We start from the raw sequence: 27,990 nt of genomic DNA, 5'->3' as shown, positions 1-27,990 counted from the left end.
TGGCGGGTCCGGGCCGGTGGCTCCGCCTTCTCCTCCCGCCGCCTCCCTCCCGGCGGTCGCCCCAGCTGCCGCCGGCAGGCTCGCCCGTGCAGCCGCGATGCCCCGCCGCCCGCCCTCGGCCCGGGTCCCCGGCCCACCGCGCAATTAGCGTTCGTGCGCCCTGAGCGCGCCGCTGCCAACGCCGCGCCCCGAAGCAGCGATGGGCAACACGGCGCACAGGACCCTGCCAGGTACGCCGGGAGCCCTGCCCGGGAGGCGGGCGCTGGGGTGCTCCGCTCCCTGGGGGACCAGCTGGGGGACTTCCGGGGAGCCACCCGCGCCTTGGAATCCTCGGCGCCCAGCGGGCTGGAGTCTAGTGCTTCTTGGACCCCATATCCGTGTGCGCCTGGCGGGTGGCTTTGCGCTCCGGGAAGGCGGGTACCGCGTCCTGGTTACCTTGGGGACCCCCATCCTTTTCCTCCCGGCTTTGGCCAGATGAGCGAAGGGGCCGCCGGGACGATGCTGTGCGCCCCCTCGCCTTTGTTCCAGCCTGGGGGCGCTGATGAGGGAGCTTGGGGCGCCCAGGGAGTGGGGGGTGGGGACTGGAGCCGGGCTCCCCAGGGCTTCCGACGGCCAGAGCCAACCTTTGTGTGGAGACTGCAGCTACTGAGAGTGGGGGGTGCTCTCAGGGGCACCCCAGCTTACAGCTGCCCAGCGCCTCCGCGGCACAAGCTGCCTCGGTTTGGCCAGGTTCCCATGTGCACCCCCGGCTGCGCCCCCCTCTGGTGTCCGCTCAACTAGGGACTCTAGCCCCTCGGAGTCGCTACCGCAGAGCGCATTCCCCTGTAGTTAAACCAGCACAGAACCGCGGGGGGCAGAGAAAGGGGATTCCGAGGGTGGGAGTGGGGGCAGCGGAGGTCTCACTGCTAGATACCGGGTCACCGTGGAACAGATCCGCGCGCGCGCGGAGGCTCCGTGCCCGGCACTTTGCATGTCCTCGCCTTTGCACAGAGGGTATGCAAAGAAGCTTCCCTGGAAGGGTGTGGGTTTCAGTTTCACAAGTGAAATTTAGGCTCAGCGGAGGGGAAGTGACTCGCCCGAGGTCACACCACTAGCAGAGGGAGGGTCTGGGTGGGGACCCCAGTCTGCCGGCCAGCCCTTCTCCCATCCCCCATGTCTTTAGAATGAGTCTTTATTTTGGTTGACGGCTGGGCATTTGTAGCATCCTTTATGCAGAAGGTGAGGTGTGTGTGTGTGTGTGTGTGTGTGTGTGTTGAAAGTACAAAAGCACACACACACACACACAAAGTACAAAAGCACAGCTAGGTGGGGAGGCAGTCAGCTGTGGGTAAATGTAGTGTGAGGCTTAGGAGGAGAGGGACCCATCGCCCATCTCTGCTCCCACACTCCCAGAGAGCCCTCCCTTCTAGGTGTTACCAAGCAGTCATTGTTCCTTCCCCTGGAGGGGATTGCAGTGGCCGGAGCTGAGCCGGGGATTCCCAAGGCCAGCTGCTGGAGGAGGAGCCAACTCCTACTTTTCTACACCTTTGGGCAGCTTTAGGGCCACTGCCCTCAAACCTCCAAATCCTCAGAGAGGCGAGGTCACCCGTGCGTCAGTGGCAGATGTAGGACTTGAACCCAGGTCCGCTGACTGACAGGGCTGTTGCCCCCTGGCGGGAATCCACCCACCCAATCAGAGGTGTCCGGGGTGATGGCAAATATGGCAGCATCTCCCAGCCAGGAAGACACGGCGTGGAGGCAGGGGCCCCTTTTCAGGATTTCTTAACCAAGAAACGTTCATGCTGTTCTAGTAAAAAAGCCATTCTGCCACCTGTGGGTCAGGTTGGGGTGAGCGAAGGCACAGAGGCTGCGAGGTGAGCTAAATATAGCTGGAGGTTTCTGTGGTCTCAGTCCACTGGGCCCGGCTCTGGCCTGGGCCACGCTGGGCTGGGCTCACCCGCTGCAGTAGCTAAGTGCGGGCAATTCAGACTCTCCCCTGGGGCTGAAGCTCGCACTAAGTTTGAGGCAGGGGACAGAACTGGAACTCCTGAGCCACAAGGACCTGCCTGCAGTTCGTTTCTCACATCCACTGTGCCGTTTCAGTCTGTGATGCTCCCCACACCTGGACTATCCTTTCTCGCCTAGTCCAACTTTCAAAACCCAGCCTAGCCCTAGCTGGTTTGGCTCAGTGGATAGAGCATCGGCCTGTGGACTGAAGGGTCCCGGGCTCGATTCCGGTCAAGGACACATGCCCAGGTTGCAGGCTCAGTCCCCAGTGGAGGGCATGCAAGAGGCAGCCAATCAATGATTCTCTCTCCTCATTGATGTTTCTATCTCTCTCTCCCTCTCCTTTCCTCTCTGAAATCAATAAAAGATAAAAAATAAAAAATAAATCCAGCGTAGTTGCCACCTCCTCCAGGGAGCCTTTCCTGACCACCCACACCCAATCCCATCCTTTGGTCTGCTGCCTAGATCCCTTCTTAGGTCTCTGCTGGTACATCTGACCGTGTCGCGTGGTGGTCGCCCACCTCCATGACTCGCCTTGGGGGGTGTGAGGTCAAAGACCAGGTCTGGATCATCTTGTATCCCTGGTTGCCCAGCTCAGAACCTGGTGCCTGGCAGGGGCTCAGAAACCGGCAGTGGAGCTGTGTCGCCTGCATCTGAGGCTGAAAGAACACTTGGCTCAGTCCTGCCCTGTAGAAATCCTTGCTTCATTCTCAGGAAAAGGACATGCGTGGGGTTTCTTCCTCGGGTCTTGAAATAGAGAGCTGGCATTTGCCGAGCACCTGGATTCCGTGCCAGGCTTCCTGCATATGTGGCTGCATTTACATGCCAGGCACGCGTCTCCTTAAGGCTCCTGCACTTGCTGAACCCTCTGCCTGGAACCTTCTTCCACCAGCGCCCCCATGGCTCGCCCCCACCCCCCTTGCTTCCATCAGGGGCCCTGTCCCCAGCACTCCCCCCTCCCTCCACCCTCTTCGCATTTCTCCTTAACCTGGGTCACCACGTGCCGGCTGTTTATTGTCTAAAGAGGGAGGGTTTTGTCTATTTGTTCCCTGCCCTATGGTCAGCACCTGGACCAGTGGCTAGTATACAGTGGATGCCCAGGAAACCTTTGTTGAATGAATGAGTGCATTTAATTCGTGCGACGGCCCTGCAAGGTAGGGGTTATCGTCTCCACCTTACAGGTAAGGAAGCCACAGCTCACACGGCTCATCCGGTTGACAGACGAGGATTGAAATCCAGGTTTATTTAGCTTCAAAGTCCTGCATTCTTCCTCCCACATGTGGTGCCTCCCCATCCATGGCTTAGATAACATTATGGGCACCCAGTCCACCCGGCTTGCCGTTGTGTACAATGAGGAAACGAAACAGCAAAGGAAGGAATGTGCTTTATGATCGATTGTGGGGCTGTCCCTGGCAGAGAGCATCGGCAGTTCCGATGAGCACGAGTGGGCCCGGCCCAGCGTGGGAACTCAGTTTGCTAAACTCCTGCTGTGTGCACGACCCATTCCTTTCTAGTTGCAATCCTGCACGGTCAGGGGCCTGGCTCCATTTTACAGATGAAGAGACTGAGGCACAGAGAGGTTAAGGCACTTGCCCCAGCTCACACAGGCAGTGGCAAAGCTGAGCTTAGAAGACCCAGGTCTGCCTTATTGCTAATAACCACGTGGGCCTTTTCTCCGGACTCCATCAGCCTTCTTCTGGGTTTTGTAAGGGGGGAAAGTGTAAACACGTGGGGGGGGCGGGCAGGGAGGGGGGGCAGGATTCCTGGGGGGAGGAGAGGGGAGGGTTGAGGAGGAGGAGCTCCTCCCTGTCTTCTCACATTTCGCCCCTCCCTCAGCGCGAGGCTCTGAAGAAGAGGCTGAACTTAAACTGTCCGTTGGGCTGGTTAATCATTCAGTCTGTCCATTGAGCAAGTCAACACCTTTTTGGTGTTAGTTCAGTCGCCGGCATCCTGGAGCTTTGGCGGGAGAGAAGTGTTGACCTTGCCAAGCTCTGGTTGCCTATTTTAAATCCTCCGAACCCCTCTGAGGGGCTCTAGCTATCCCCATTTTACAGGGAGGCAAATGGAGGCTCGGAGAGGCACCGGACAAAGGCACTCTCCCTGGAGTAAGAGGGGAGCCAGTCTTCCTCATCCAGCCGGGCAGTCTGCAAACGCTGGCCAGAGCGGGAAGGCCCTGCTCCTCCCGGGCCCCTCGGATGCCATCCCTGGCCCGCAGAGCTGCTGGAAAAGGAGAGCGTGGGTGCTGGGCCCTCGTGGGTCAGCTCTGCTCCCTGGCAGTGGGCGGTGATGCTCTGAGGGCCTGGCAGCCACTCCTTTCCCTGGATCTGGACTTTCTTGGAAAGACAGAGGTCTTTGTCACTCTCTCCACAGCCATCGCAATGGCTGTATGGGTGACCCAACGGTGACGTTCTCCGCTCCCCGCACCTCTCTCCCGCCGTCACCCAGTCACGCCTAGTTAGGCCAGGCCCGCCTGCCTTCTCCGGCCCATCTGCCTCCCTCCCACCCGGTGGAGCAAGAGGCCCGAGCTGAGCCTCTGAGTGACAGTGGTCCCGCCAGCAGCCCTGAAACCCACAGGCTGTGGATGCATAGCCGGGGCCTGATGCGGCAAGGCCCCTTGGTGACGGCCCATGAGGATGCTGGGGCTGGGTGGGGCTGGAGGGTGGCGTGGCTGGTCCAGCAGTGCAAGTGAGGAAGAGGGAGTGGTTCTGTCCGGTGTGCAGGACAAGTGGAGGAGGTGCCCAGGGAGAAGCTGGAACCAGAAGGAACTAGGCCCATCCTCCGTTTCTACCCTTGTCCTGCTCCCACCTCTGCTCCCTTCACTCTCTCCCCTGGCAGGAGAGGAGGGAACTCTGGGGCGGTGAAAGTTGGGAAGGCTGCCTGGAGGAGGTGACGTCTGAAGGAAAGTTCTAAATGTCGGCCTCCACCCTCAAGCATCATCTCCTTCGGTCTGCCTTTAGGTCTTCCTGTGGCTTTGTCACCCTAAGGTCACCTTAATCCCCACCCCAGGCTGGGGTGACCCTGTCTTTCCTGTGTGCACCTTCATTCATTTTCCTGACACCTATGGGCACCTGTCACGTGCCAGGCACTGGAGGTTCAGCGGTGAATGGGATGGTCAGCCGCTGGCGGAAGAGGAATAGAATGTTCTAGGACAGTGGTTCTCAACCTTCTGGCCCTTTAAATACAGTTCCTCATGTTGTGACCCAACCATAAAATTATTTTCGTTGCTACTTCATAACTGTAATGTTGCTACTGTTATGCATCATAATGTAAATATCTGATCTGCAGGATGGTCTTAGGCGACCCCTGTGAAAGGGTCGTTTGACCGCCAAAGGGGTCGCGACCCACAGGTTGAGAACCGCTGTTCTAGCAGAACAGGGCAGCTTTGATCAGGCTACTGGAGGGCACAGGGCACAGGTGCCTAAGAGAGGGAGGGGTCCGTGTCCACTGCCCCAAACAAGGCCTGGCCACCAGACCAAGTGAGCCATCTACCGTGGGTCACGCGCAACCAGCTTAAAAACAATCTGAAATGATGTCGAATAGAATGAAGATAAAATACTGAGTGCATTTATGCAGTAAGAGTGCTTCTGCTTCATAAACTTTTGTTTCAGGTGTGCGTGTACATGCGTGTGTGTGTGTGTGCGAGCACGTGTGTGTGTGTCACAGTGTGAAATGCATTTCTCTCCACGGGTCGCCGTGTCTAAGGGTCATGATAAGCCCACTCATTGGTCAGCCGCAGCCGGACGTCTGGTGTCCGGGTCTGGAACATGGATCAGGCTGCCTGGGTTCAGATCTCAGCCCAGCCGTTTGTCAGTGGAGGGACTTTGGCCAAGGTACTTCCCTCTCTGCCTCAGTTTCCTCACTGTGAAATGGGGAGGGTAGGTGGCTCCCGTCACTGGTGGGGGTGAGAGTGAGCTGGAATGGTGCAGGCAGTCTTTAGCACATGCCCAGGGCGTTTGCCGTCCCCATGGTAAGGAGGGGCCTTGGGCCTGCCCTGGGGTGTCCGGCGTGGCTGGCTGACGGGAGCCCTCATCTCCTGCCTTGAAAACCCAGGTGACCATGAACCGCAAACCCAGGGCTGGCCTGGGAAGCACCCTCTCATGTGCGCTGACGGCAGTCCCATGGGTTCTGGAGCTCTTTCCAGGACACCTGATGTCTGATGAGGAGAATCTTCTTGGCAGGTCCAATTTTCCAGTTTTTATTTGTCCACCAGCCTTCAGGCTGGGCTGTGCTGGGCCTGGGGTCACAGCCTGGGTTTGGGGACTCAAGGTCTAGTGGGAGAGAACTTGAGGACAGGCAGTTACAGCAGTAGCTGGGGAGGGTGAGCCCAGATTGGGTGAGAGTTTAGAGGATGCAGGAAGGCTTCCTGGAGGAGGTGCTGTCCAGCTGAGCCCAGAAAGCAGAGGAGTTAGCCAAGAGGAGGGACCAAGAAAGGCTGTGCACGGCAGAGGGGCTAGATGTGCAAAGGCCTGAGGGGACGGAGAGCAGGCCACAGGTGGGGAGCTGTGGCATTCGCGGGGTCCCAGTGCAAGTGGGGGTAGCATGTGGAGTCAGAGGCCAGGCCAGCGCAGTCAGGAGGCTTAGGTTTCCAGCTGCCTCCCTCCCTGGCTGGGGATGAGACGTGTTCACCAGCAGGGACGGAGCATTTGCGTGGGGGGGCTACAAGGACCACTCAGGACACACTGTGTCATCTTCCCCGCGGACAAGAGGCAGCTCTGCCCTCCTTCGGACCCAGGGGCTTTCTGTGCTTGGTGGTGCTCTGTGCTGGCTAGAAACAAGTCCCGGGGCCAGGCGTGTGCTAGCGTTGAAAGCAGAGAGGGAACGGGGGCAGGCCTGGCTGCTCACCTGGGCCGTGGGGCAGAGTGGTCAGGGCTTCCGCCTGCTTGCCCCACGCCAGACCTTTACCTGCTCCGTCCCATTTACAGCAGCAGGGCCAGCCCTCCACGGGAGTCTCCCATTTCACAGATGAGGAAACTGAGCTCACGGGTCAGGCGGCCAGGAGGTGGCAGAGCAGAATCTGACCGCAGGCCTGCCCGGCTCCAAAGCCCCTTCGCCTCCGTCACCAGGGGGCACTGCCCCTCACCCTCCTCCTGCGCCCTGCGCCCCTCCAGTCCTTCCCACAGGCCCTCATCTTGGCCGTCCCGGGAAGGTGAATGACAACTGTCCACAGAGCCAGGATGAAGCTGTCCCCGGAACCGGTCTGTCGCCTCAGGCCTCACCCTTCATCTGCAGCTCAGAAGGGGTGTGGCCTCTGGGAAGCCTGCCCTGGAGGAAGGGTGAACCCCTTCTTCCTGCCCAACTGGGGCTCGGGCTTCTGACGCGTCGCCCGGTAAAAACTGCCCTGCGGTCAGCCACCCACACTCGCCACTGCCAGGTGTCCCGCCCGGTGCATCGCCCACCCAGAGCTCCAGGCGGCACCCACCAATCCGTGAGCAAGGGCGCCCGCCGGGGAGACCCCTGTCGCCCTGCACGCCCCACACGCAGGCTGTTCTGCAGGGAGGAGCGTGCTGTCCCCATCAGGAGGGCTGGTAGGAGCACAGGCTGAGCCCCCCACCCCATCATCGGGCCTCGGCCCTGCCTCTTCATTAGCCAGATAGCCTGACCCCTCCAAGCTTCGATCCCCTTTTCTGCAGAAAGGGGCGGTGATGTGACCTCCCGGGCATGCACAGCGTCCGACAGGCAGTAATGTCCACACGGGCCACCTGTTAGGACTGGATTCCTGGGCCAATGAGCCCCGGGTCCTCTGAGCCCTGCGCTCCCCAGGGAGACACACACAGAAGAACAGTAACAGCCGCTAAGCGGTATCACACAGCCAGTCTGTGCCAGGCACTGTTCCAGGCAGGTGCCTGCATGGAACCCCAGGACGAGCCCTGAGAGATGGCTACTGTTATTAGTCCCGTGTAGCGGTTGAGAGAGCAGAGAGAGGCACAGAGAGGGACAGTCACTTCCCAGGGGCGCACAGCTCGGGGAGTCAGGCTAGAAGGAAGGGGTGTTGGTGTGGGATGGGTAACTGCCAGGTTGGGGTGGGGGCTCGAGCTGGAAGCTCCCTAGTAGTGAGCAGGGGTCTGTAAGCGTTTAGAAACCCTGGCAGGCTTGTTGTAGTCGCTCACCTGCTTTTTTACTTGTTTCTCTCACACCTGTCTCTCGGCATGGCAGGGGGCAGGCTCCAGTGGCTTGTGGTTCCCGGTGGGGACCCCAGCTGATACCCCCAATGTCTGATGTGTAGACCTCCAACTGCCTTTCAAAGCAGATCAGGGGACAGCCGATGTCCTGAAGTCTCTCTGGACAGCAAAGCGAGGGCCATGTCACCCCACAGGGAGCCACGGATCCCCAGCAGCACGGCCTGCGGACCTGCGGCCTGAGAGCTGTCTGCAGACCGTGAGGCCAGCAAGCAGGCAGGATGGGGACCAAATGCAGAGGTGACCCGTGTGTGGGCCTCACACGGAGGCACGCTTCAGCTTAAAGGAAGAGCTTTCTAACTGCGGAAGCTGCCTGGGAGTGAAGAGGGGCGGGGAGGAAGCGCCCGCTGCTGGAGGGGCGTCGGTGTTAGCTGGGGCTGGACATGGACATTGCAGGGGCAACTCGAGCACCAGATGGGTCTGGGCTGATGGTCCGTTAAGGCGCCTTTGACCCTGAGGTCTAATGGGGGGTGCTGTCCGGTGCTCGCCTGCTGAACGCCGGCAGGCCCTTCACCATCTCTCACTTCTACAATCCTCCCGCCAGTTCTGCATGTTGGGAGATTTTAGCCCCATTTTATAGATCAAGAAACGGAGGCACAGAAAGATGAAGTCACGTGCCCTGCCCAGGTCTGTTCCCTCCCCAGTTTCCCATCCTCGGCATTTTTGCAGACGCGGCGACAGGTATTTCTGAGTGGGGTTAGGACAGCCATCCTTGGACGTCACTCCCGGCTCACCCTCACCCCTTCTCTCTTCATCCTTCTAACCAGACTCCGGCAGCTCAGCCTCACCTCTGGGCGACCGGGGAAAGTTCTTTAATGAGTAAGCCATTGGGGGGAAGTGGTGGGGTGGGGGTGGCTGGCACTCGGAACTGGCAGAACGCCCATCGCTATTAACAAGCGTGTTTTGTTTACATCCTCAACATTACACATTGTTTATACCATAATTATATCCCTGGGCACATGTTTTCTTTCCTTCCCCCCAAGGATGATGGATTTATGAGATGGGTGGGCACACGCATACCCTGTGTCTCCAACGCCTGGTCGACTGGGTAACTTTCCACTAACCAGAGGAGAGCTTCCGTGCCTTTGAGGTTCAGGAGATTCAAGGGCAGGAGGTGGGACGGTGGCCTTTCCCTGCCTCTGAAGGTGGCGCAGACCTTCATCCCTGCACGCAGGTCACCAGGGGTTCTTTCCCCAGGACCAGTGAGCGCTCGAAATCGCCACACCCCACCTCCCATTCGGCGGCTGGGGGCTCTGCAGGGTCACACGATTACAGATGTGCTCTGTGGCTGGAACGCCAAGAGACGTGGTTAGAAAAAGAGCACTGGTTTTGGAGGCAGTCTCAACTTCAAACCTCAGTCTCTAGCGAAGCTGTGTGACCCTGGGCAAGTGACTCCCCCTCTCTGAGCCTCCCTCTCCTCGTGGTGAGGATGGGCGTAATGATAGCCCCTCCCTCACGGGGCTGTGGTGAGGAATAGATAGGAGACTCTGTGAGAAGCCGGAGCCCAACACAGTCCGGAAGTGGCCACTGAAGGCAAGACAGCGGTGCTCCTGGAATTGATGGGGGGAAGGAACTATCAGACCGCGTCTTCTTGCTGTGTCTGTGGCACCTCCCCAGGGCCTGGGGTGGATGTCTAAAGTGCCTCTGGCTGCCTAGGGAAGCAGTTCTGCGTCCAGGCGCACCTCGGTTTACTGCGCTCTGCTCTCTTGCGGCGATCTGGACCTGACCCCGCAGGAGGCCCGAGGGGTGCCTGTGATGGTCAGCAGCTCCCACGGGCATTGGATTCAGATCTGAGTTGAATCCTGACCCAGCTGTTGGCCTGCACGTGATCTTGGACCAGACTCTCCCCGTCTGGGCGTAATGTCCTCGTCTGTGCAATGGGTCCACAGGGCCATAGAGAAATGCCGGTGAGCCACTACTCTCAGATCATCCGCGCTTAGCATGTGTGGATGGAGATTCTTCTCGGGGCTTCAGCGTTTGCATTTCCAACACACATCCTTGACTTCTTGGGGAAGGGGCCGAAGCCCGCGCAGACTTCCTGCACGCCTCGTCAGTCCACACCCACATGCTCCCAGGAGCCCTCAGGCATCTGGAGGAAGGCCAGCGCGATGGAGGAGGGGAGAGCAAAGAGAAAGCTGGGTCTTCAGAGGAGGAAGCGGGTGGAAGAGGCACCCTTCAGAGTCGCTCCTCCGTGGGCCTCAGAGCCACACGTGGCAGGGAAGGAAGGGACATTCGTTGAGGACTGACTGTGTGCCAGGCCCTGTGCTCCCAGTCTTCCCTGCAGGGACGACTTCTACACTCTGCCCAGAGCACCCGCAGGCCCTTCTTCCTAGCCCTGGGAGCCAGGCTGGTATGGGTTCAAATGCCAACTCCACCGCTTCTTGGCTGTGTGACCCTGGGCAGCTCTCCCAACCTCTCTGAGCCTCCCTGCCTCACCAGCAGTGGGTCTTCAGGGGGGTCCCAGGCGGCCTGTGAATGGAGGGCCCGTTTCAGTCTCCGCATTGCCCCCTGGGAGGTCTGCCTCTCAGACCCTGCCCCACCCCGATTCCTGTTTCAGACCTCAGGGATGTCGGCCCGGGGCTCCATTCCCCGGCCCCTCCTAATCGGTCACCACTCTCCTTTTTTAGATGCCTCGCTTATTGTTCATCCCAAGTTCCACCAAACCAAGGCCTTTGAGCAGCTCAGAACAAGCTGACTGATGATCTTCACGCCCACCCCTGCCCCTCCCTGAGACCAAGGCAGGGCCCGGCTCACCCCCTTCGCCAGCAGGTGGCTTAGGCTACTTGTACATAGCCTTGCTTTTTTCTTTGTGGGTCGGGGGGTGAGTGAGGGACCTGGGGGGGGGGGGCAGGGAGGCATGAAAGAGGAAGGATGCAGCCTTCGGGATCCGACTGAACTAGATTGACACAGGCACTGGCTCCGCGGGCTGGAGGCCCCTGGCAGGACATCCGCCTCTCGGGGGCCTTGGGCTCCTCATCTGGAAGCGTCCTGGCAGGGGTGGCGACAGTGAATGGCTGCGGGCGAGCCCCTGGCACACACTGCCAGGGCCACAGAGGTGGGCTCCCGCCCCCGGGGCCGGCAGACACTTCCCAGCGGTGGGGCCTGCGGAACATTTCCTGGGCTCCCGGAGTGAGAGCAGGGGTGTGCAGGGAGCTTTCTCTGCACCAGCTGCCTCTGACCCTGGAAAGCAGGGGTGTGGCTCTATTGTTCCAGAGTCTGCACAGGGCCTGCAGGTGCTCCCCGGGGGCCGAGGTCAGTGAGCAGCCAGGCTTCTGGGCACCACCCAGGCCGGGGAGTGGCTCCCCTCAAGGCAAAGAGAAGGAGAAAGCTGGCAGACTCCGCAGGCAGCTGCCCCGGGCTGCCCAGAGGAGAAGCCGGTGCTGAGGGGCGGGGCAGGGCCAGCCCTTTAAACCTGGAGTGCGTGTCTCCCACTGTGCTGGGTCGTTTTGATAGGGGAGAAGGAAGGAAGAGTTTCTATGGGAAGATGTGGGGTTTAATCTCATTCTTCAGACAGGTGGGTTCTCGGGGTTCCTCTCCTGCTCCTAACACGTCAGTGGCCCTCAGAGCCTTCTTGAGGCCCCTCGCCTCTTTTGCCTTGCCTCTAAGATCTTTTGTGATGTGACCCCTGACTCCCTGTCCACGCTCCCCTTTCCCTTCTGCCCTGAAGTCCTTGCAGTTCCCCAAATGCCCTCAGCTTGTCCTCACCTCCAGGCCTTTGTGCTGTTCCCTCTGCCCGAAACACGCTTCCCCATCTTTTGTCATCGTCCCAGTCACTTCTTCTCTCCGCAGAGTAGCTTCTCTGAGAAGTGTCCCCTGGGCCACTGTCCTTCGTGCTGACCACCCTGTGCGGCCTGTGTCTGTGCTGTCCCTGACGGTGGGGGATGGGGACTGTGTGTGGCTCGGCGGGACCCGTGTCCCTGCAGCTAGCACAGGCCCTAGTACGGAGTGGATGTTTCCTAAATGTCAGCTGAAGGAGGAAGTGATGTACTCGGGAAAGAATGAGGGCATGTTCCCAGCCCCCTCCCCCCGCATCCCTGGTGCCCCCCACCCCCCACCCCCCACCCTGGGAGCTGGCGCCTCTGAGGTTGGAGTTTCCTGGGCCGGGTTATCAGGAGGGGCCCAGCAGGGGGTCCGACAGGCTTGGGAATCCCGGTGCCACTGAGCACTCTTTGAGGGGGTGTGGGATGACCTCACGCCCTGGGAACTCGTGCATCCAGCCCACTTGAGCGGAAAGGCTGCCGGCCTGGCCTGGAAGGAGCCGGCTTCTCCCAGCAGCAGCGTCGGGTGACCTCTGGCCTCCCGCCCGGCCTCCCCGCAGCCGACAGGAGTGTCACTGGCTGCACTGAGGTGACCGCACTGAGGGTTTTGTTTGCAAAAGGGAGGGGAGGGGAGCGGGTGGCAGTTTCCAGCGCGGGCTGGCCGCTTTCCACTCGGGGTGCTGGCTGACCAGGCCTCTGAGGCAGAGAACAAAGTGCCATTAAGCTGGCGGCGGCCCCTGGGCACATGCCCCTGCCCCACTTGGCAGGGTGAGGAGCGTGGGTTATTCTGGTTCTAGCCCACGTTCAAGCCCGCCAATGGGAGAGGCGCGCTCGGGCCCGACGGGGACCCACATCCTTGCCCTGCTTCGGGCCATGGGGAGCCCTGCCCAGGACCAGCCTTGCCTTTTCTCTCCAATGCACATGCCACCACACACGCACACGCACACATATGCACGCACACGCACACGCACACATATGCACACACAGGCGCACGCACGCACCATGTGGCTTCCTACCGCCCGCGCTGTTGGTTGGCATTGCGGACTTGGGCACATGTCGCTTGGATCACAGCCTTCTCTCCTGTGCTCCACAGGCTGAGGCGGGATGTCAGGCAGGTCCCGGAGGCCCCATGTCAAATGGTGCGTGGATTGTGGGTACGTTTCAGGGAAAGAGGCCTGCACAGCTTTCAAGGCCTGTGACGGGGCCCCCACGGGGCCGCCTGGGAGGAGGGCGCGCCTGCCCAGTGTGCTGCTCTCAGAGCATTAGTTTCTTCATCTGGAAAATGAAGGGGTAAACCCACCCTGAAGGGTTGTCCTGAAGACTGCACCCAGCACACGAGGCCCGCGCCTGGGTGATCAGGGCTCTGTCCACGGCTGGGTGCGGGGAGGGTGCAGAATAGACCGGGCTCCCTGGCAGCTCTCGCCCCATGGAGCAGAATCTGCTGAAAATTTCAGTCGAATGCCATCTGCTCGAATGCCAACGCGCTGGAAGCTGTCATCTCGGCGGCCATAGGAGCAGGAGCTGTGGCTTCCTGCCTGCCCCGCTCTGGCGGTAAATGCCATTTCCCGGCTCTTTTTGGAGCAAAGGAAGGCCGGGCTGGGCTGGGCTGGGGTGAGGAGTGGGATCCGTTCAGGAGGTGGCCCAGTGCACATTTGGGACGCTGCTGGGATGGCTTAAAAATAGGCCTGTGTCCTTGGACATCAAGGGAAAGCAACCCCAGCATTTGCAAGAGGCCTTTCCTGGCCAAGGTCGCTGGCCCTCCCTGGGAGAAACCGTTCAGGACGTATTCCCCAGGCCCACAGTAGGCATTCTGACCCGGGGGGAAAAAAAACCTTTAATAAGGTGGTTTTAAAAAGAGACCGAGTGTTTAGTGAACACCTACTATGTGCCACATACTGAGTATCTGACGAGTTGGCCTCCTTTTTTCTCAGCAATCTTGCAGCGTGCCGATGACTCTTACCGGTTTTCTAGGTCTGGTTGGGGGGACCCAGAGACATTAAGCATGTACCTCAAGATGACACAGCTAAGATATGACAAAACCGGAATTAAACCGGGTCTGTCTGTCTCCAAGCCTGTGTTAGAACTGCCTCTCAAGCTGAGATTTAGAAAATAAAAACATTTAGTGAGCATCTACTATGTGCCAGGACTCCCGCTGGGCTCTCTCTGTGCTCTCTCGGGGACGTGAAAATGCAATGCGGGGTAGGCTGTGCAAGTGGGGAGACCGAGGCAGTTTTTGTCCTTTCCGAGCTTTCCATAGTGTGGCTGCAGCGTCTCCTGCAGTGATTTAAAGGCTGAAGTCCGGGTTTTCCACGGACATCTCCCAACTCGGATGCCACTCTCCCTGGGCTGAGCTAAAAGCAGGTGTGGGTGTACAATTTGGAGGTTGCCTGCTCTTTTGTGTTAAGCATTTTCAACTTGTGTAAATAACACATCTTCTTAGAAACGTGTTCCCTCTGTTTTCTTTAACGCACATCAGGGCTCTGGCCGCAGAGAGGGGAAAAAAGAGTGTTTATCCCTCACTCCCTGAAGGAAGTTGGATCATATCATCAAGATTAAACAAATATGTAAACTTCGCTGGTGACTTGGCTGCAGTGCACCCGAACATATAGTTGGCTTTGCAGGCCTCTTCCCCTTATAGTAACAAAGCAGAGTTTCTCCCAGCCCAGCATCCACTTCCATCATGAGGCCGCTCTGAAGGAACGTCTGCTTAGAATTCCCAAGTCCTTTGGTATGGAAACTCTCCGATTAAGAGATAAGGTTGGAAAAGCAACAGTGATGTCAGGGGAGCTCAAAATAATCAAATAAGGGTGGCTTGTGGTCTCTGGGGCTCCGAAGGGCTTTGATCTGCGGTCGTATTTAATGTTTCCTGGAGAGTTTGCCGGCTCCGGGACCTTGGAGAGAATGGGCCTGGGGGACGCGGGAGGAGGCGGCGGCCAGGAGCTGGTGGCTCGGGCGGACGGGGCCGTAGCATGCGTGCGCGGAGACCTTGGGCTGCCTCTCCTGGTGGTTTTCACCGGTGGCATTTCCCCGCTCGTTGATTTCTGTCCGAATGAACTAGCTCTCCCGTGGGCCCTTGCTTACCCTTGTGGTTCAGAGCTGGCCGCAGCCTGGCTCTGTGTCCCGGTCCTCGCTGCCGGGGGCCCCTCCCTGGCGGGCAATGCTGGCTGCCTGGCTGGAAGCCCTTCCTGGCTCCCTGTCCCCCATGCTGTGCAATCTGAGCCTCTCGGGCTGGCATTTAGGGCCTTCGTGTCTGGTCCCTGTGATGTCGATGGCAACCTCACCCCTCGCCCCTATGAAGCAGGGGCTGCCCAACCTCAGACGCTCTCTGCCACACCAACTGTAGTACTTACTCTCCCCACAAAGTCTGGCTCCCCCCGCTCTGCCCCTAGTGTTCCCTCAGCCTGGAATATCCCCTCCCCTCCCTCAGGACCTGGCTCCGTGGGCATCACCTTCTGACCCGTCCCTGGTTGAGTCTGGGGCCTCGGGGCCCCGTCGTCACCCAGGCCTAAGGGAGTCTGGAATGTCAGCAGCACCCAGTGGCCCCTCATCTGCCTAGGTGGCTGCTGTTTCCAGTGCCTGGCATGGTGCCTGGCACATACTAGGTGCCCCGTAATGTTTGACAAATGGAGGAATGGCTCTTGTTCCTGAAGTTCTTTTTCTTATGTGGGACCTTGGCTTCATTCCTTGTGTTGTGTCTTCTACGGGTCAGTGGCTTCTGTTCGGCGAGAGGTCTTCCCCCCCATGGTTTCCTCCCTCGGTGCCTGGGGCCTTCCCCTTGGGCCCAGGGAGGGTCGGCCATGGCGAGCCTGCCTCCTCATCGCCTCTCCCTCTTCATGTTCTCCTGCCCTCCCTCCCATTAGCCTCAGTAGTAATTGAACCCCCTGATGTGCCCAGAGCACAGTGAACCCCGTGGCTGGGCGTGGGAGGAGTGGTCCCTGCAGCGGCCTGCCATGCCCTGGGGTGCCATTCTTCTCCCACCACTAGACCATCGTGTGCCAGGGAGTGCCTGCGATTAATGAGCACCTGCCAGGAACGCTGTGAGCAACAGCACAGACTCATGCAGTATCACCCACCCCGCCACCCCCAGGCTGCGGGGCCCCCAGGAACTGCCCCTGGGATGGAGGAGGAGGAGGTGGGAAGGATGACGCTTTCGCCTCAGCCCCAGGCCACCTGGGTGCATGGCCAGCAACCAGATCCTTTCAAAGAGACCATCCCGGCCCAGCCGGTGTGGCTCAGTGGTTGAGCATCAATCTATGAACCAGGAGGTCACGGTTCGATTCTCGGTCAGGGCACATGCCCGGGTTGTGGGCTTGATCCCTAATAGGGAGCATGCAGGAGGCAACCAATCAATGATTCACTTATCATTGATGTTTCTATCTCTCTCTCTCTCCCTCTCCTTTCCTTTCTGAAATCAATAAAAACATATTTTAAAAAATAAGACCATCCTAATATTCTCCAAGTCCTTTGGGGCAAAGTTCCCTAAGAAATGCATCCTGAAAGGTGCATGTCCTAGAAAAGTCACCTTGCTTATAAAGGATGTCTTCACTTTCTGTGGTAAAGGGAAGGGGCAGGCACAGAGTTGTGGCCTCAGTCTCCTTGGAACCTCAGTATCGGGATATTATCAGTTGCCTATTAAGCACAGACTCCGCGCCAGGCCCTGTTCTAGAAACTGCAGCCACAGCTCTTTCAGCAGCTGTGCGAGTTGAGCGATGTCCCATTTCACAGGCGAGGAAACGGGCTAGAGAAGTGACCAGCCCTCCCACCCATCCCAGCCAGGAAGGGCCGGCGCCTGGCTCCAGACTGGACTCTATTGCCTTTCATCCTCTTGTCACGGGATCCCCGGACCTCAGTCTTTCTGTTGCTGTTTCTGCTTTGCTTTTGAACAAAAATTGCAGAGAAAAGCAGTCTTCGACCCCCCCCCCCGTGACCCCCCTCACACACTTCTCCCCAAGAATCCAAGGCCCCTGTGGCCTTTGGACAGACTGCAGCCGGAGTGGCCCCTGGAGGACTGGAAGGATTTGATGGGGATGGAGAAGTGGGTTGACTCCAGCCTGGCTGCTGGGTGATGAGCTCATTGGTATTGGTCCATCTGGGGGTGAAACAGCTCTGAACAGTGCTTCTCCCCCGAACACGGTCTCATTTTGCTCATCTGTGAAGTGGGTATAGTGACTGCTGTGGGAGTGCTGGGCTGATTGGGGTGGCTGGAACCTTCTTAAGTTCACCAAGTACTGGTTTAATTAAGATGGAATTTTTATTAAAAGATGAATTGGGGCGGCACAGTTCTGAGGGGCCCTAACCCTCCTGCCTCTCTTCCCGCAGACTCGAGCCCTCCCGCACGCCTCCTGTCCACCCGGCCGTGCTGTGGGCCTGGCCCCGAGCGGCGCCCGGTCCTGGGAGAAGCCCCGCGTTTCCACGCGCAGGCCAAGGGCAAGAACGTGCGGCTGGACGGCCACTCGCGCCGGGCCACGCGGCGCAACAGCTTCTGCAACGGGGTCACGTTCACGCAGCGGCCCATCCGGCTGTACGAGCAGGTGCGGCTGCGCCTGGTGGCCGTGCGCCCGGGCTGGAGCGGCGCGCTGCGCTTCGGCTTCACGGTGCACGACCCGTCGCTCATGAGCCCGCAGGACATCCCCAAGTACGCCTGCCCGGACCTGGTCACGCGGCCCGGCTACTGGGCCAAGGCGCTGCCCGAGAACCTGGCGCTGCGCGACACGGTGCTGGCCTACTGGGTGGACCGCCACGGCCGCGTGTTCTACAGCGTCAACGACGGCGAGCCCGTGCTCTTCCACTGCGGCGTGGCCGTGGGCGGCCCGCTCTGGGCGCTCATCGACGTGTACGGCATCACCGACGAGGTCCAGCTCCTCGGTAGGTCCGGCCGCCGGCCCCGCTGCGAGGGGCCAGGCGATGGTCTCCGTGCGCCTGCTGTGTGTTTATTTCACGCGACGCAGAGGGCTCACTTCTAAATCATTTATCGTGACAACTCATGATCCCTGTTCTACATTTGAGAAAACTGAGGCATGGGGGGGGGGGGGGGGTAAAGGACTTGAACTGCGACTGATTCTTTCATCCATTCTGTTGCTCATTCCGTCACTCCTTTGTCCACTTGCTCACTCCTTTACTCATGCATTCACACATGCATTCATTCATTTGCTCATCGGCTTATTCATCCATCCATCCACTCACTCAGATTATAATTTAAGCCCTAAGCCTCCAGTGTCTACACTGTCAGGCAGTGAGCATTCAGCCCACTGGTAAGGGCTCAGGGTCCAAGGGGGAGGCAGGCAGGCAGGGGTGGCGCTGGCTCTATCAGAGGCGGCAGCGGCCAATGCTGAAGTCCTGGTGGTGAGAACTCATGGGGAAAGTTTGCTGCCCTTATCTTGAGAGAAATGCTGAAGTTTTTTCAGATGAAATGGCATGTCTAGCATTTGCTTCAATAATGGAGGGAGAGTTGGTGGAGGTGTCAATGAAACAAGATTGGCCATGAATTGTTCAATCTGGATCATCAGCACTCATTATACTGTTTGTCTAGGTTAGTCTTTCAAAGAGTTAAAAGGGGGGGGGGGGGCACACCAGGAGGCCAACCAAAACAGGTCTGTGAGCCAGGGTCGGAACTGGGGTTGCCAGCTTGCCAAACCTGCCCTGTACGGAGCGGCAGGACTGCAGGGTAACATATCAGACTCTCCCCAGGGGCTCGGGCAGGCTTTTTGAAAAAGCATGTTCAAGATTATGACTTAATTTTATATTAGGAAAACTGAAGAGGAAGAAAAATTTTATTCCATGACATAAACTATAATTCTATATGGTAATATTTAACAAAATCTTAGCCAGAGGGACCTGGTTTTAAAGTTTGAGAAACCCTTTTTCTTGCTTTAATTATGGTTAATATTTCTGTCACTTAAAAAACCTTCAAAATATGCTAATGACTTTTTCTTTTCAATTTCTTTGTTATTAACAGTCTATGCTAGAGACCTCATTCATTCCTCCATCCATCCAATAAACCACATAATGATGGGGCTACTTGCTCAGTACTCTGCTCAGCCCTGGGGACATGGTGGTGAGCAGACTGGCACAGACCCTGCCCTCCAGGAACTCACATTCTAGCTGGGGAGACAGTCAACTATTCATCTACCAAAGTATAAAGACCTGTTACCTGGATGATAAATACCTTTATTTTGCTTTTTTATTTAACTGTAATATGTCGTATCAAAACATATTTTCATATCACTAAAAATTATTCAAAAATATTTTCACGATTGTCTTTAAAAAAACTCCTCCTTAGTTTCTTGTTTTTAGAATGAGTCCATCTCTTTAAAAAAATTTTTTTTTATGATTTCAAGAGAGGAAGTGAGAGGGAGAGACAGAAACATCAGTGATGAGAATCACTGATGGGACGCCCCCTACTGGGGATCAAGTCCACAACCCACAACGTGCCTTGATGGGGAATTGGACTGTGACCCCCTGGTTCATAGGTCAGTGCTCAACCCCTGAGCCACACCGGCCGGGCGGAACGGCTCCATCTCTTATTGAAACCTTCTGCATCCGGTGTTTGGTGCCACCAGGCTCTGTGCTCCTGCTGCCTTGGCTCAGCCGGCACGTGTTGGAGGCCTGGACTCTCGTCCTGGGTTCTCGTCCTGCTTTGCGGTTTAGTGACCCTGTGACCGTGGTCACACTCTTGAACCCCTCTGTGCCTCAACTTCCTTCTCCGCTAAATGGCGAGTAATAACAGATAACAGACCAGCCTCACAGGTGTGTGAGGACTGCAGGAGCCCCTCCTGAAAGGAGCTTAAAGCAGCACCTCTCACAGACCAAGGCCACACGCTAAGGGCAGAAAGGGCCCCTCTTTCCCTCGCAGCTTATGTTCTGGTTGGGGAGGCAGAAAACAAAGGGTTTCCAAATGCCCTTTCCAGCTTCACGAGTATGAAAACCTCAGAGGGAAGGGAGGAGGAAGGGAGAAAGGAGGAAGAGAAAGAAGAAGGGAGCGAGAAAACGGGGGCAGGAGGGAGAGAGGAGGGAAGAACGGGAGGAGAAATAAAGGGCGAAGGGGTGGAGGGAAGGGAGGAGGGAGCACAGAAGGCGGCGAGGGTCTTACCTGCCCATCCCCAAGGTAAGATGTCACGGAAACGAAGGGTTATGCTTAACCCAATCCTGTGCATCTGTGATGATTTTTAAAATACGTTTTTATTGATTTCAGAGAGGAAGGGGGAGGGAGAAACATCAGTGATGAGAATCATTGACCGGCTGCCTCCTGCACGCCCCCTACTGGGGATGGAGCCCGCAACCGCGACCTCCTGGTTCGTAGGTGGAAGCTCAACCCCTGAGCCCCTCCGGCCGGCGGGCCACCCGCGATTCCTAAACCAACCCACACATGAACCAGAAAAAGAACGGGGAGGGGGGGGGGGGTGGGGAGAGGCTGGGGCCCCTGGGGGCGCGGGGAGGGCTGCGGGGAGGAAGGAGGCGGGCTGATGGGCAGGGGCCGGGCCGCGCCCTCACCCTTCCCTCCGACCCCCTCCCTCTGCCCGCAGAGAGCACCTTCGCGGACACGCTGCCGCCCGCGCGGCTCAGCCAGGCCCGCTTCAGCGCCTGCGCGCCGCCCGGCAGCCTCGACGCCGCCAACTTCAACAACAACGAGCTGGAGAACAACCAGGTGGTGGCCAAGCTGGGCCACCTGGGGCTGGGCCGCGCCCCCGGCCCGCCCGCCGACGCCGCCGCCATCCCGTGCGGGCCCCGCGACCGCCCGCGGCCCGTGTCCTCGCCGGCGCTGCTCGAGGCCGACCTGCGCTTCCACGCGACGCGCGGGCCCGACGTGAGCCTGTCCGCCGACCGCAAGGTGGCCTGCGCGCCGCGGCCCGACGCCGGCCGCACGCTCGTCTTCTCCGAGCGCCCGCTGCGGCCCGGCGAGAGCCTCTTCGTGGAGGTGGGCCGCCCGGGGCTGCCGGCGCCCGGCGCGCTGGCCTTCGGCATCACCTCGTGCGACCCGGGCGGCCTCCGGCCCGCGGAGCTGCCCGCCGACCCCGACGCGCTGCTCGACCGCAAGGAGTACTGGGTGGTGGCGCGCGCCGGGCCGGTGCCGAGCGGCGGCGACGCGCTCAGCTTCACGCTGCGGCCCGGCGGCGACGTGCACCTGGGCGTCAACGGGCGCCCGCGCGGCCGCCTGCTGTGCGTGGACACCACGCAGGCGCTCTGGACCTTCTTCGTCGTGCGCGGCGGCGCCGCCGGCCAGCTGCGCCTGCTCGGTGAGTCCGCAACTGCGCGTGCGCGGGGCTCGCCGGGACCCAGAGGGCGGGGCGGGGGCGGGAGCTGGAGACACCACTAAAGCCCAGCCCGCGGTCCCCAAACTTGAGCGTGCATCGCACCGCGCAACTCCACCTAGAGCAGCGGTTCTCAACCTGTGGGTCGCAACCCCTTTGGCGGTCAAATGACCCTTTCACAGGGGTCGCCTAAGACCATCCTGCAGATCAGATATTTACATGATGATTCATAACAGTAGCAGCATTACAGTTATGAAGTAGCAACGAAAATAATTGTATGGTTGGGACACAACATGAGGAACTGTATTTAAAGGGCCAGAAGGTTGAGAACCACTGACCTAGAGTTTCCAGGCAGTAGCGCTGGGCCCCGAGAGGATGTCTTTCCAACAAGTGCCCCAGGGATGCCCAGGCTGCAGGTCCCTGGACCACGTTTTGTCTGCACCGACCTAAGCACCGCGGGGCCAGGGTGTGGCAGGCTTCATGCAGTCGGTCAGTGCTCAGTGCACTCGTTATTTCCATTGCTATGGCTACAAGATTTACATAGCCGGCGCACAGTAAGTGTAGGAGAAACAGTATGTACAGTTACACTGAAAAGAGGAAGTGAGAACAACACCGTCCACAGAAAATGGAACGCAGGCTTGAACCACCCTGTTTTGAGATGATTCTTGCCTTCATTTATGCCCCAGCCACGGAGCACCCACCAACTGGGCCAGGCCCTGGGCTCCAGGATGGGGCGGGGCAGAGGACAGGGCGCTGACGTGGGAGTGCAGAGCTGCAGGGCGTGGTGGTTGCGGGGCAGAGGGGGTGTGGGGAAGGTTCACAGAGCACAGCTCCCTTCTCATGGTTCAGGAAGTCGAGTCCCAACGCTAACAGACACGATGGCCATGTTCTCTGTCACCTGGTTCACTTCTATCCTCCTGCCGATGGTAGGAAACCCGTTTCATGATCCCATCTACAGAGAAGAAAACTGAAGCACAGAGAGAATCAGTGGCTGCCGCAGTCTGATGGCTGCTCAGCCATGAAGAGGTGGGGCAGTCAGAGCCTCAGTTTCCTCCTGTGCGGAAGGGCAGGGGTCCCCAGCATCCTGGGGTTGTGAGGGTGAAAGGATGAGATGCGCATGCTTTCAGCAGGTGCCTGTCGCCTCCCGCATGCTTAGGAAGTAGTGATCGTAACAACGGCGACTGTTGCTTGGTCCAGATGTTGAAAGGACGTCAGTAGGACTTCACCCCTCTTTCCATCTCGGAGTGCACTTTCTCTGTGCTGGCTTCCCGCGGGCCGGGCCTGCAGTGCCAGGCTAGCCTGCCAGTGAGCCTTTCTTCCCCGTAGCTGGAGTGAAAGTTCTAGGGCAGGCCTCACTGGCCTTTGTTGGGTTATGCGGCCTTCCCTAAACTGCCATTGAGACCAAAAGGGAGACGTTCTTACTGGCCTGGATTGTGTGCAATAAAACCCCAGTGCTGTTTCCCAGAAGTAAGCGGGAACGATGGTGGGGCAGGCGCATAGCAGATGTCCACCTCGCACGGACAACTCCATCAGAACCCTGTGAGGCAGCTCTTGCCCTCCCATCAGACAGAGCGGGAGGCTAAGCCAGGGACTAGCAGGGCAGCGCCCACCTGATGGAGTCTCTTTGGTCGCAGGCACCCTGCAGTCCAGCCCTGTGATCCCGTCTCCGTCGGGGTCCCTCAGCGGCTCCCAGGACGATAGCGATTCCGATATGGCCTTCAGTGTCAACCAGTCCTCCTCGGCCTCGGAGTCCTCCCTGGGTAAGGAGATGCAGACCTGGGGCGGGGGCGGGGGCGGGGGCAGGGGCTGGCCTGGCTCCTTCCCAGGGCTAAGCAGGGTGGTCACCTTCCCCCCCACCCCCGCATCCTCTCCTTCCTCGGCTGTGCATTCAGCTGGCGGGAAGAGAAGCATCTAGATGTGGCTCCCCAAAGGGTGATGGTGGTGCCTGATGCTTGGGGGCAGGAAAGAGGGCAAAACCCAGACAAAAAGCCGAAGTCGGTGTCTCCCAAAGCTGTTCTCCCATGGGTTCCCCCAGAGAAACTTTGCCTTCTTGGGGTTGCCCCAACGGAACCCACCTGAGAACCACATTACTTAGGTCTGGCCTGGCCTTCCTTTCTGCAGTGACGGCCCCCAGCTCCCCGCTGAGCCCCCCGGTGTCCCCCGTGTTTCCCCCACCGGAACCGGCAGGCAGCAAGAACGGCGAGTGCACGGTGTGCTTCGATGGCGAAGTGGACACGGTCATCTACACGTGTGGACACATGTGCCTGTGCACCAGCTGCGGCCTGCGGCTCAAGAGGCAGGCTCGGGCCTGCTGCCCCATCTGCCGGCGGCCCATCAAAGACGTCATTAAGATCTACAGGCCGTAGCCTGGCCCGCCGATGGGCCTTGGCCAGAGCAAGGTCACCTTTCTGAAGCCCCTCTGGGCTGGGCAACCACCATGGCCACCAGGGAGCCCAAGGGCAGTGGCCATCTCGTCTGTCACTCTCCGTGGTGGGCGAGGCGTGACAGTCATGGAGACGAGGCCCTGGGGGTCTGAGCCCAGGCGAGGGTTGCTTCTGGCTCAAGAGTGCTTCGCCCCCAAAGGCCGACCCAAAAGCAAGCTCAGGAACTGCCTGGCAGACCGCCCGTCCCTCTGGTGACCTCTCGGCTGGGAAACAGCGTCCTCTGTGCAATGCTTTTTGCTGGGGGTGGGTTGAGGTGTGTGCGTGCGTGTGGGGGTGGGGGTGGGGACTGAGCAGGGAGAGGGCATGTGTGAGAGAATGAGAGAGAACGCATCGGTATTTATACAGGGATCTTGGCTCCAGGAGACTAAGGAATGTGCGACCTGGAGCCCAGACACTAGCAAGACTAGAAGTGGCTGGCTTTCTGGGGCTGTGACATCCGCTGGTTTTGAATGTGTGAAGCCTGCACCTGAACAAACTCCTCGGATGGTATGGAAAAGGGGCTGCAGACTCCCTAGGAGCAGAGCAGGAAAAAATAGCTCGCTGTTTACAGCTCCGAGCAGCAACTCCTTGGGGGTCAGGTGGGCGGAGAACATAGAACAGTTTGCCTCTCTGGTTGCTAACCCGCCCTGGAGAGGCGCTGTGCTCGGCGCTGCAGCCATGTGAGGGCTCTGGGCAGGCCGCCCCGAAGCCTTTTCCCCCCTTCGCCCCAGGCAGCCTGATCATAAGCACACTGCCCCTGCCCCTGCCCCTGGCTGCTTTGGGTCTGTGTGGCCCCGCTGTGTACCAGACAGCGGGTTATCTTTTCCTGGGGAGGGAGAGAGCCTAGAGGCAGGGGCTCGCCTGGAGCTGGGAAGGCCACTGTGGGGCACAGACAGCTGGTCACGCTTCCACCCGTGCCTGTGGGCATCACTGGGACAACCTGCTGGCAAAGTAGGAGGGAACCAGGGCTTTGCGACCTCGTAGTTCTGATTCTCGCCCCCCCCCCCCCCCCCCCGGCTGATCACTAGGATGTTCACTGACCCTTAGAATGTTGGGGAAATTGGGGTAGAAACTGAAGATGCTGACGTTGGACTGTCCCCCTTCCCGGGGCTATTTGGGCATTTCCTGGGACCCCGGCCCTGCCCTCGCCCTCCTCCCTTCTTGCCCCCAGGGCTGCCCCCCCAGCTGCCCTGTCTGGTGCCGTGCCTTTAGGCACCCCCCGGGCCTCTCTGTTTCTCAGTCCCCAGTGCAACCAAGAGGGAGCCTCGTAGCTGCCCCCTGCAGAGCGCTGGGAGGACCCACACAGCGTTCTGAAAGGCCTGAGACGCCTTGCCAAGAGCAGGTGTCACTTTTATTACAACCCCTAACCTGTTCATCTGTGAGGGCGGCAGGGAGAACACTCAGACTCAGGCATTCATATAGCAGGTGTTGGCCGGGGCCGGCTCGGAGCGCAGCGGGGCCATGCATGCCCTCGGCATAGGAAACCGCCCGGTGGTGCCCTGGGGCTGCTGCCCGTCTCAGCCGCCTCCCCTCTGTCTGGAAGTGGCCCAGTTTTCTGATCTCAACTGCAGAAGCGCTCCTCTTGCCCCTGCAAGAACCCCTGATTGGTCCTTTTTCCTAGCGAATTTGGGAAACATGCCCACATTTTAATTTTGCAGAATCTCTGGGAGGGGTGGTGGCTGCTGGAACCCCAGTGTTTGCCAAGGTAAGAGCTTGAGACTCCAGGCAGCGCTCGGTGCCTCGCTGAAGTTGGTCAATGGGAGCCTTCCGTCCTCCAGGTGCTGGGTGAGGGCACAGTGCTCTGTGAGAGGACTCGCCCCTCTCCCCTCCCCCAGCCTCCTGATGGCCTGAGCCACAGGCACAGCTCAGGTGGTCTCAGCGGCCTGAGGAGCCCCCTGTCTGCCCCCTGGGTGCCAGGCGGGTCAGGTACAGACGCCACCAGGAGAGCAGTGACCGAGGGCCTGGCCCAGGGTGGACCAGGCCTTGCTCCTGGGACGAAAGGAGCCGGGGCTTGTCTGATGCGCTCGCGGTTGCTATTAATAGCCTCCTGCATCCAAGAGGAACGAAGAGGGTGTTTATTTTCTAAAATCCAGACATTTCCTGACGCTCTACGCTGGTTTCTTCAGGGCCCCCAGGAGCCGCTGGCCTTGCCCTCGGGTTTTGTCTCCAGAGGGGCAGGAGGGAGACAGGGGCCCTCTTTCATCTCTTGTCCTCGGCACTGGGCCAGGGAGGGGCCCCCACGTTCATCCCGAGGGGCAGGTCTTATCGCCAGGCCGAGTCGTGCCTAAGACAGCACCGGCTGTAAAACACGCCGCGTTACTAGGGGAAAACCGCTGCCAGTGTGAGCTGCCGGGTGCCACAGCTGGACAGCTCATCCCAATCAGAGATGCTGAAATGGAGGGTGGGGGCCCTGCTACTTGGAATTGATGAAATAAGGGATTGTCCCCACTCGGCCGGTGAGAGAACCGAGGCCCCGGGAGTGAGCGAGGTGGAGCCGCAGCGGGAGGTGCAGGGCTGGGACCCACACCCGGGAGAGTGTGGTGCTGAGTCCCCTGCTCTGCTGCTTGGCCCGAGCTTCCTTCCTTTAGACTCATGTGACCGCCCCCGGGGGGTCTGGCCGCTGTGCCTGGAGGAGGCCCCGCCCCGGGCTGTGGCCCCTGTGCCCCCACAACCCTTGTAGGCTCCTCTGCCCACTGCCGCCGCCTCTGCTAAGCTGAGCTGGTGAGAGCTCGGGTCCACCCCAGGGCCTCCGCCTCTTCCCTCGGGCACCCCTGGAGGCAGCTTTGGGGAGGGGAAGGCCTTCTACCCCCTTCCTGGGCCCCCAGGAGTGGGTTGGAGACCCGAGGATGCCCCTGTGCTGTGGGCTTGTGCCTGTCCTTTGGAATCGCTAGAGAAATCGGCCTGTTTCCAAGTCAAAACAAGCTCCCTCTCCTAGTCCAGCCCCAGGACCGGGCCTTCTGGTCGGCGTGGCCTGTGTTTGGACACAGGGTTGGGGACATTTCCGAGGTTTGATTTGATCCCTCTGTGTCGGGGTCTGTGCTCGCATGTGGTAGGTACGAGAGGTTTGCAGAGCAATGAGAACCAGGTTCTGAGTTTCGGGGGTTGATAGAACATGTCCACGCCCGCAAAGTCCCTCCTCACACACCTGCTGAGTGCCTGCCAGGTGTGGGGTGCTGGGAGGACGGCCCTGGGTCTGAGGTCGGAGGCAGAGGCCGTAAGAGAGTGATGAGACGATGGGGGCAGGTTTCATGGGCCTCGCTGGCCACTGTGGCCCCGGGGTCTACCTCAGTGAGTGTCCAGCCGCTGCTTCTGGACCAGAGCCTCCTGCGGGCTTCGCAAAGCCCCCACTGCGTGGGAAGTGTCAGGCGCTGCGCAGCCCGTACGTCGCTGCCAAAGGCCTCGGGCTGAACCCCCAAGTCTCCACCAGCGGGTGACCACCCTCAGGTCCTGCCAGGAGACGTGGGGAGGAGGCCATCTGCTACTGGGGACTGGTTCCTGGACATCGGTCCCCAGGGCCCTGGAGAACCCCGGTCAGTTCCTGTTGAGGGGGCAGTGACCTCCCTCTGGACCCCGTCTCTGCCCCGTGTCTTGGGGGACAGCGGCCCGGGACACAGGGCCTCCTGGCATTGCTTGGTCTCTGTCTCACCGTCTCTCCCAGGTCCTCATGAAATGACTTGTACGACAATCTGTCTGTGCCTTATGAGAGTGTCTGTGCACTTTTTATCTTTTTCTAAAGCAACTCTCCCCATTGGGCAGGGGCTGGCAGACATCACAGTGTCCGGACACCTCACGGTCACTGCAGGCCCGTGTTGTGTTTCGGGGTGGAGTGAGGTGCCCCCCGCCCCGCCCCCACTACCTGTGTACAGACCTTTACAAACTGTCTCTTGCTCTCATTTTCCTGATTCAATACTGTGACCTCTCCAATGCAGTCTAATCTTTGGGGAACTGTAAGAAAGGTTGTAAAACTTGGGGCGAGTGGGTGGGAAGGGTTTGCACTGTCCTGTGTGTTGTGCTTTTGTGTGTGGTGTGTTTCGATTTTTTTGTCTGTTTTTATCTGTTTTATATTAACATAAGTTTTCTGTTTAAAAAACCCCCACACAAAACAAAAAACAAATACAACTCTGGCTTGTTAAAAAAGAAAGCTCTCCAGACTCAGTTTGTAAATCCCAGGGGTGTGCACCTCTGGGGAGTGGAGGTGCAGACACGAATCGGTGCCCGCCTTGAGGAAATGACTTGCAAAATGTCTCTAGGCCCTGACAATGGTTGGTCCTTTGACCAAGTACCTCCTGCAGGATATTGCAAGGAAATCATTCCAATCAGAGATTAAGCTCTAAATGTAAAGGTGTTCATGGCAGCATTATCCTATATAATAAAAGGTGAATATGCAAATCGACCGAAC

The 27,990-nt window shown here is 59.0% G+C and overlaps 1 protein-coding gene across 1 annotated transcript; it reads left to right on the top strand.

Annotated features, from left to right (window-relative positions):
- The first annotated feature begins 52 nt into the window (after positions 1–52).
- On the top strand, positions 53–27,990 carry NEURL1B (neuralized E3 ubiquitin protein ligase 1B). Its single transcript, XM_036314313.1, has 5 exons — positions 53–230; positions 17,240–17,785; positions 20,443–21,153; positions 22,803–22,928; positions 23,290–27,990. Exons 1-5 carry the CDS (start codon positions 200–202, stop codon positions 23,532–23,534), a joined length of 1,659 nt encoding a protein of 552 aa, XP_036170206.1. The 5' UTR covers positions 53–199; the 3' UTR covers positions 23,535–27,990.

This window comes from Myotis myotis, unplaced genomic scaffold, assembly GCF_014108235.1.
Source record: "Myotis myotis isolate mMyoMyo1 unplaced genomic scaffold, mMyoMyo1.p scaffold_m19_p_6, whole genome shotgun sequence".
Taxonomy (NCBI): Eukaryota; Metazoa; Chordata; class Mammalia; order Chiroptera; family Vespertilionidae; genus Myotis; species Myotis myotis.
This window is presented reverse-complemented; position numbering and strand designations above follow the sequence as displayed.